We start from the raw sequence: 9,570 nt of genomic DNA on the forward strand, positions 1-9,570 counted from the left end.
AGATACCCGTACCCCTATGTTCATAGCAGCTCCATTCACAATTGCCAAGACATGGAAACACCTAAATGTCCACCGACAGATGAATGGATAAAGAAGATATGGTACATATATATGATGGAGTATTACTCAGCCATAAAAAGAATGAAATAATGCCATTTGTGGCAACATGGATGGAACTAGAGATTATCGTACTAAGTGAAGTAAGTCAGAAAGAGAATGACAAATACCATATGATATCACTTGTGGAATCTAAAATATGACACTACTGACACAAACGAACTTATCTATGAAACAGAAACAGACTCACAGACATAGAGAACAGACATGTTGTTGCCAAGGCAGGGTGTGGGAGAGGGATGGTATGGGAGTTTGGGGTTAGCAGATGCAAACTATTATGAATAGGATGGATAAACAACAAGATCCTACTGTATAGCACAGGGAACTATATTCAATATCCTGTGATAAACCATAATGGAAAATAATATAACAAAGAATCTATATATATGTATAACTGAATCACTTTGCTGTACAGTAGAAATTAACATAGCATTGTAAATCAACTATGCTTCAATTTTAAAAAAAAGGTGGTTCAGGAGGCTAAAACAGGCTTAAAATCAGAAATGAAACTAGAAAAATCAAGAGAAAAGGAATAGCACAGTAGCTATAAAAGGCAAATAAAAGTAATAGGTTACAGGAAACTTCATATGAATGATAAATATTCCAAACGTAAGATGAAGCACTTAAATAATAAAGTAGAGCAAAATAAATGTTTAGAATACAAAAAATTAGAAGTGGTGAGTTAGTGAGACAAGAGACTGAACCACGAGATATAAAGTTGAGGACGATTCTACTTAAGTTCTTAAACTCAAAAGCCAACAGAACAAAGACAGGAAAAGAGAAAAAGGAAAAAAGGAAGAGTGTATCAATTCTTATTCCCACTAGCAGTAGGTGAGAGGGTCTGTTCCTCTGAGCACTCACCAGCACTGAGCTCTGTGCTCAAGGAGGGCTAAGATTCTCTCTCACTCGCTAAACTATATTTTAAAATGTGTCACTCAATGCATTTGCATTGCTTTTATAGTTACAAAGCGTTTCTATCCAATAAAGCACAAAATAGAAACCTAAGGACATAGGGAATAAAGCTTTATAACACTTCTTACACTTTTTAAGTCGTAAAATCCTTCAAAAATCTAGTATGTCATGGATCTGGTAAAGCAAAACCCTGGACACATGAATGCATTTATGCATAAATGCAGTTCACCAGTCCTCTGGGGTCTCTGAACTCCTGCTAAGAATACTGGTCTCACTGGTAGTTCTTGGGGTTATGCTAGGTTTCTGAGAACAGCCTGTGGAAATCAAATTCAAGTTCAATCCAACAGGTTTTTATGAAATGCTTTCAGAGTTGTCAGGCACCTTTTGACATTGCTGTGTTATATGTGAGGGCAATACAGATATCAATATGCTATGGTGTTTTCCTGAAGTGTCAAAGCCTCTTGGGGAAGGCTGACTACAGAAAAAAACTAATGCATAGTGGAAGATGATATATGTTATAATGCTGGAGCAAGGGGCATGAAGCTATTGAAAGAAGAGAAGAATTCCACTCCAGGTACAGGAGAAAGTTTCTAAGAGGAGCTGATACTTGGGCCAGATCGTAAATGAAGGTGTGGGTACCTGCAAAAGGATATGTGTTGTGAAGGCAAAGATTTTAGGCTGTGGGAATAGCATACACCAATGCAAAGACAGGAAAATGTGGGCTTTCAGGAACAAGTGAGCTCTCTTTTCTGACTGCAATATAGGTTCATTAAAGAGCACTAACCCTGTGGTTGGTCAAGGCCGGGTGCTGGAGGTACAGGTCCTTAAGCTTAAGATGCCCTCAAGCTAATGGAGCATACAGATAAGTAACCAGTTCTTATTATTACCATTCTGTACAATAAATTATTAAATGGGGGAAAGCAGGAAGCACATAAGGGGACCAAAGGCTAGGACAGGTTTCTGGGAAAAAATACCTTCTCATTTGTGTACGGAGAGGGGAAACAAGCCTGGCAAGGTAATGTGAGCTAGACCAAGGATATTACTAATGTCAAGTGAAATATTTTGGATCTTGTTTTGTTTGCAACTAGAAAACTGAATAGGAGAGGTAAGGGCAGTGAGTGCTTAAAAACTTGGATTTTGAAGTCATACAAATCCATTTATATCCAGCTTCTGCTTTCACTTTCTATGTGATTTTTGGTCAAGTTATTTAACTTCTCTGTGTCCCAGTTTCCAAATCTATAAAATGGGGGATATTACTAATTTCCATCATTGGGATGGTGGTGATAAGTAACCATAATACTAAAATAAATAATAAAATTATTTATTGTTATTGATATATTTGGCAGTATATTTTAGCAAAAGGACTCTGGTTAGATCTGGACAAAGGAATGGAGGGGAAGTGGCCAGAGAGTGGATTAATGCAGCCCACGCAGCAATCAGGCCAGACAAGGTATGCAACCTCAACTGGCTTTTCCTTGAGTTTGTTACTATAAATTTTTGAAGTAAGGAGGAGGGTGGTAGATATAGAAAAGAAGCATCAACTATGTGCTAGGCACCCTGGCAGTAAACTGATATTCATGAACTTGTTTGATTCTTATAATAACCCTACAATGTATTCTTTGTTTTCAGAAAAAGAAGCACAGAGATTTAGTGCCTGGCTGGTGGTCATAAATTTGGGCTCTTCCTAACTCGCTCTGTATGTCTCATCCTTAACTGAAAGCATGAAGATATTCTCTCTCTCTTCTTCTGAGTGATGAAGCTCCCTAAATATTAGCTGGCCACATGACTTCCCAATCAAAAACCACATTTCTCAGCTTCTCCAGGTGTGGCCAATGGGACGTAAGTAGTGGTGATGTGTGCATCTTCTGGGTCATGTCCTTAAAGGAAAGTTGCTTCTCACCACCTGCTCCTTTCCCCTTTCCATGGACTGGAACTCATACATGAAGATGCTGTAGGACGAGAGCAGCATGATAGAAGGAACTGGGGTTTCTGGATGACCTTGTGGTACAAAGCAGCCTTCCTACCCTGGTCTTCCTGCCTACATCTGAACTCACTTCTGAGAGAGAAATAAATTTCACTCTTTTTTTACCCCACTGTATTTTGGTGCCTTTTTATTACAAGCAGCTTAATGTATATCCTCTTAATACATTTATCCACCTTATCTACCATTCTCCCACTTTAGTCCAATAAGATTTTCTCTTATTTAAATACATACACATATATCTGTGGTAGAGGAAGTTTAGAAAAAAAGGGGAAAAACAAGAATGGTTCATGGTTCCCATCATGCCATACAAATAGGCCAGTTTCTTCACTGCCCTCTCACTTTGTTTTAGCTCATGTCACTTCCTCCCATTTAAAAATCTCCTGTCCACTTTACTCCATATAACCACTTGCCTAACATTTCTTTCCAGTTCAGCCAAATTTATTTCAACATTCTATAGAGGTTATTCCCAGGGCATCCCATTCACAGTGATCCCACCTCATGATATCTCATTTGGTTACCAAAAGTTTATAACACACATTTCATCATACACTGTCTTGTACTGTGCCTGTCATATAATAAGCACTTCATAAATGTCTGTTGGATAAATGAACCCCTGAATAAGTCAATTATCCTCTAACTACATCGTGAAAAGTCAGGTAGCATAAGTCAGAGAATAGGTAAATGAGTCAAATAGTCCTGTGTCCAAGTCCTTGTTTGGCCATTATCTATGTTGAATAACTTGGGGAAATCGCTTTACCATTTTCAGCCCATCTGCTCAGTGGTAAAATGGAAACAACATCAGAAGATTCCTAACTTGTGTGTCTTTTGTGAAGATCAAATGAAAACGAATATACATCCACATACAAGACCTAGCAGATAGTTAATGTTATAGCTGATAGGTAATGATAGATAGGTAAGTAAAGATAGATAGGTAATGATAGGTAGTTAATGATAGGTACTTAATGTTTCCAAATTGCTGGAATGTAAATTTAATTACAACTAAATCACACCATTTAACTCCATTTTTTTTACAGCCAAAAATATTTCATTGCAAACCTATATAAAATAAAATTTAACACTTCTGATGAAAAATCTTTGGGCCAGAGATAAGACCCTAGCCTCAGTTTCATCCCTGGCCAGTTTTATGACATGAGGCAAATCATTTAACCTCTTTAGTCATATTTATCTTAATGGTAAAACAAGGGCACAGGCCAAGTTTCTGATTTCAGACAAGAGTGAGTAAAAGCATCCCATTTTACTCGCCCTCCTCATCATGATACTGACACACACAAAAAGTAACACCAATAAAACCCTGTTCTCTGTAGTCAAAGGACCAGATAAAGGGTGGTCCACCAGGACAGAACATTTCAGTCTTTGTACCTTCCTTTTCTGGAGACAAATACCATAAGAGATGTGGCCCTCTCACATCCTAATGAGGGGTTATAGCCATGGAGAAGATGCATGGAAACTTGCCTTCATCCTACCTTTGCAATAAGGCAGTGCCCCTCCCCTGCTGACTCCATGAGCTGAATTGTGACTGTCACCCCTGAACTGCAGTAAAGAGACTCCTTGAAGTAGTCAGTGGGCAAAATTCTGATTTCTACCACTCTACAGAAATAAGGAGGCACCTGTATCCCATGGAGATGATATGGTTAGATTACTGACTTCCCCCGACCCCCTGCAGTAAGGAAGAGGCTACCCTACTCAGAGGGGCCCCAATCTTTTGTCCCCATCCTCATTCTCTCCAGCCTGCACTGATGAGAATGTGTGTTGGAGTCCTATGGGGGTGGACAACACATAAGTGGGGTAGACCAGTATAGCACTGCAAAGACTTTATAACCTAAATTGACATTTGAACCACAGTCCACAAAAGTGAACATTCTGAACATAAACAGATTGACTATCTGCCAAAATAAAAGATTTACATAGAGTCCAGAGTCACATAACAAAATACACCAAATGTCCAGAATATAGTCCAAAATTACTCATGTTACCAAGAACCAGAGAAATCTCAAATTGAATGAGTTGAAACCAATACTGAGATGATAAAGATGTTGGAATTATAGGATAAAGATTTTAAACCAGCTATTGAAAATATGTTTCAATAAACAATTATACTCTCAAAAAAATTTTTAAATAGAAAATCTTAACAAAGAACTAGAAAATATACATAAGAACCAAAGAGAAATTTTAGAACTGAAAAATACAATAATGTAAACAAAAAACTCAAGAGAGCAACTCAGTGGCAGAGTGGTAATGACAGGATAATCAGTGAAATTGAAGACATCAATAGAAAGTGTCCAATCTGAACAACACAGAGAAAATAGATTGAGAAAAGATAAAACAACTGAGCTTCAGGGACTGATATTAGAATAACAAAAGATCTGTCAGTTGTGCAATCAGTGCCAAAGAGTACCAGAAGGAAAGGAAAAAAACATGGACTTGAAAAAATATTTGAAGAAATAATGGCTGAAAAATTCTCAAATTTGGTACTAGAAAAACCTACAGATCCAAGAAGTTGTGAGTGAACCCAATAAATCCAAAGAATTCAATACCAAGACATATAATCAAATCTCTGAAACCAATAAAAACAAAGAAAACTTCTTGAAAGCATGCAGAGGAAAACAACTCATTACTCATGGGGAACAACAATTCAAATTACAGCAGATTTCTCATCAGGAACTAGAGAGGCCAGAAAGAAGTAGCACAACATTTTCAAGGGTTTAATAAAAGAAACTGTCAACCTAGAATTCTATATCCAGTGATAATATACTTCAGAAAAGAAGGTGAAATAAAACATTCTTAGATGACGGAAAGCTAAGAGAATTTTTTTGTCAGCAGACCAGTTCTAAAAGAATAGCTAAAGAAAGTTCTTCAGTTAGGAAAGAAAGAGCAACAGAAAGGGTAAATAAATGGGTAAATACTGTAGACTAATCTTCTCTTCTTGAATTTAACGAATCATGTTTGACAGTTAAAACAAAAATTATAATACTGTCTGAGGTGGTTCTCAATGTCTGTAGAGGTAATATTTAAGACAATTTATATATTATAAAGTGGGGGAAGATAAAAGGACCTAAAGAGTTTTAAGGTGTCTGTATTCCACCTGAAGTGGTAAACTGTTGATACTTACTGCAATAAGTTATGTACACATAGCATGTAATCTTTACAGCAAGCACTTAAAAACAATACAAAGAGATATACTCTAAAACACTATAGATAAATTAAAATGGAATTCTCAAAAAATGTTCAAGTGACCCACAGGAAGACAGGAAAGGAGAAACAGAGGAGTAAAAAACAAAGTGAAAAATAGGAAACAAATAATAAATTGGCAGACTTATGTTTTAACAAATCAATAATTACATTAAATATAAATGATCTAAATTCACCAATCAACTGTCTGATATTGGCAGAATGAAAAAAATTACCCACCTATATGTTATCTACAAGAAACTCATTTCAAATAAAATGGTGTAAGTAGATTAAAAGTAAAAGAATGGAGAAGCATATATTATGCAAATACGAATCAGAAGAGAACTGGTGTGGCTATATTATATCAGATAAAGTAAAATTCAGGCAAAGAAAATTACCAGAGATAAAGAGGGACATTACATAATAAAGAGCCAATTCACCAAGATGACATAACAATTTTAATGTGTATACACCATCTAAAAGAGCTGCCAAATACATAAATGAAAACTACCAGAACTGACTAGAGACATAGAAAAACAAGTAATTATAGTTGAAGACTTCGACAACCCTCTCCTAGTAACTGATAGAATCAGTAGACAAGAAGTCAACAAGGGTTCAGAAGAACTAAAGAACACAGTCATTTAATTATATCTAATTGACATACAATATAGAACACTCCACCCAACAACAGCAGAATTCACATTTTTTTCAAGTATGCATGGTGCTGTATCTTGGGTCATAAAACCAACCTTAACATATTTTTAAAAATTGAAATTATGCAAAATATGTCCTCTGACCATAATGGACTCCAACTGGAAATCACTAACAGAAAGAAAACAGGAAAATCTCCCAATATTGGAAATTAAACAACATATTTATTAAACAACGGTACAGGTTTAGGAGCCTAGCTTTAAAATTCTGTAGACTAATCCTGTACCAAATGTGTGTTTCTCCCAGAAAGTGATAAAAACCTTCTCCATCTGAATTTGAGTTTATATTATAGGCTTGTGTTTAAAGTGCTCCAGGCATTTCTAGGGAAAGGGGAACTATTATTTGTTGGGCACCTACAATAAGCTGTATTAATATTGACCATTCACTGTTTTATTTAATGTTCACACCCACCTATCACAGTGTTGTCTGTCAGCAAGGTACCTGTGCTGAGAGGCAGGGAACCAGCTGAAAATGCTTGAGAAAGTGCTGGATGTTGGAGGGAATTCTAAGGAATTCAGAGTGACCACAGTTAGGGAGCCCTGATGGGAGATGATTATAAAGAAGTGGAAAGAGGCTACAGCAAGATTTCCAAGTGGCTCCCTAAGGAGTCTGAAAGCTGGGAAGCAGCAAGAAGCCCTGAGAAAGCCTAAGCAGAGGAGTGACATTTTAAAATGATTACTTTAGTGAGAGTGGATTGCAGGGCGAGGAGGCTGAATGTGAGGGGCTCAGTCCTTGTGGGGATGGGAGCAATTCAGTTGAAAGGCGGTGAGGATTTAGGTAGCAATATCACCATTTTCCACATGGGAAACGGAGCCTCCGAGAAGGAAGGTACCGGATTTTTCCCCCCAAGGATAATAATATTAAAAAGACAAAGTGATTATAAATATAATGTCCCGGGCTTCCCAGGTGGCGCAGTAGTTGAGAATCTGCCTGCTAATGCAGGGGACACGGGTTCGAGCCCTGGTCTGGGAAGATCTCACATGCCACGGAGCAACTGGGCCCGTGAGCCACAACTACTGAGCCTGCGCGTCTGGAGCCTGTGCTCCGCAACAAGAGAGGCCGCGATAGTGAGAGGCCTGCGAACCGCGATGAAGAGTGGCCCCCGCTTGCCGCAACTAGAGAAAGCCCTCGCACAAAAACGAAGACCCAACACAGCCAAAAATAAATAAATAAATAAATAAAGTAATTAATTTAAAAAAAATGTAGGGTGTTCCAATAATGGCTAAGAAGCAGAAAAATGTTTTTTAAAAAAATCACTGATTAAAAAAAAAATAATAATGTCCCAATAATATGTAACAAGACACACAATTAAATGACTTAAAGAACATATCGTGTCTGGCACACTTAAATAGTAAACAGTTAACAAAATTTCATCCCTAGAAGTGGAATCATGCCGGTTGCTGGTGAGGAGAGCGAGGCTCAAAGCTCCCCGGGGGCCCGCTTTAGCCTCAGAGCCCCCCAGCCTCCCGCCCTCGGTACCCGGAATGGCCCTTGTCCTGCAGATCAGGGTCAGGACGCGGCCCTGGCACCTTCGCCCACTCCTACCCTCTGAAGCGACAGGTGCCCCTTCTCAAAGTCCAGATGGAAGAAGTTGCCTACGAAGGGCAGGCGCGGGGGCCCCGGCGGGTAGTTCTTCGGGCGCCGCCTTTTGAGGAAATCAGCAAAGAAGAGAAAGGCGACGGCCCCCAGCAGGACAGTGCGGGGACGGAGAACGGTCCAGAAGGCAGCCGCCAGGGAGCCCACCGCCGCGAGCATGGCGGCGACCTCGGCTCGCTCTTCCGCGGTCTGAACCAGCGAAGGTGCCGGCAGCTCTCAGCCTCTAAGCTGCCAGCACTGCCCTCCTTCCCCGCCTGCCCCCGGCCCCGCCCCGCCCCGCCCCGCCCCGCCCTACCCCGCCCCACCCCCTCCCCTCTCCAACCCTCACTCCGCCGCGCCCCTACCCTGGCCCGCCAGGCTTCCGGGGAGCCTGGTCTGCAGGACCCGTCTGGGCTCTTCCTCAGGCCCCGCCTCCTGCCGCGCCCCTAACCCGCCTCCACCCGGTCCTCTACTCCCCTCTGCCTTCTCCCAGCCCGCCTGCCGCCCACCAGACGCCTGTGGCCGGATTCCTGGGAGAACAGCAAGGGTCTCGGAAAAGGCCTGGCTACAAGCGTTTTTATTATCTAGTTAGAGAGCCTGTCTCTCTGTGAGACCATCGGGGCTCTTGGGTTTATGATGTCATCGCATCTCAGAGAGGGCCGCGGACACTTGAGCTCTGTGTTTTTCTATCACCGTCTCACCAAAGGACTGGAACCGCGCCTGGTAATAAAACAGGAAAACAGCAGCACCTGATATTTCCTGGGCGCTTACTATATGCCAGACTTCTTTAGATGAATTGCTTAATTCTGACAAATTTATGCAGATACCCTTCGTTCCATCTTGCAGTTGCAGAAACTGAGACAGAGGTTAATATCAAATACGTGGTAAATAAATGAATCCACCGGTCTGCAGCACATTTAAAGGAGGCCCTGTATTTGTAACTGTTTCGAAGTTTAAGAAGCATTACATCAAAGGTCTAGCACTTAGGCTAGTCTTTAATAGGTGCTTAATGAACATTGAAGGTAGGTGTCTTAGTCCTTGTCCTTTTTGGTTTGCTTAGTGAGATTCTTCCTCTGAAGCCT

At 40.2% G+C, this 9,570-nt stretch overlaps 1 protein-coding gene across 4 annotated transcripts in view; it reads right to left on the bottom strand.

The window, feature by feature from the left end:
* Window positions 1-8,749, bottom strand: part of LOC132350016 (cytochrome P450 2J2) — a 155,558-nt gene extending 146,809 nt beyond the window's left edge. For 3 of the 4 annotated variants that reach the window (XR_009497795.1, XM_059899017.1, XM_059898995.1), the window contains exon 1: window positions 8,459-8,749. Coding sequence is in view for 3 of the 4 variants with exons in the window: in XM_059899017.1 (XP_059755000.1) it covers window positions 8,459-8,668 (210 nt within the window). In the remaining variant the exon portion in view is untranslated. The remainder of the gene's footprint in view (window positions 1-8,458) is intronic. The other variant, XM_059899009.1, reaches the window with a different exon arrangement.
* Window positions 8,750-9,570: the final 821 nt, after the last annotated feature.

Source organism: Balaenoptera ricei, chromosome 1, assembly GCF_028023285.1.
Source record: "Balaenoptera ricei isolate mBalRic1 chromosome 1, mBalRic1.hap2, whole genome shotgun sequence".
In the NCBI taxonomy this organism is placed as follows: Eukaryota; Metazoa; Chordata; class Mammalia; order Artiodactyla; family Balaenopteridae; genus Balaenoptera; species Balaenoptera ricei.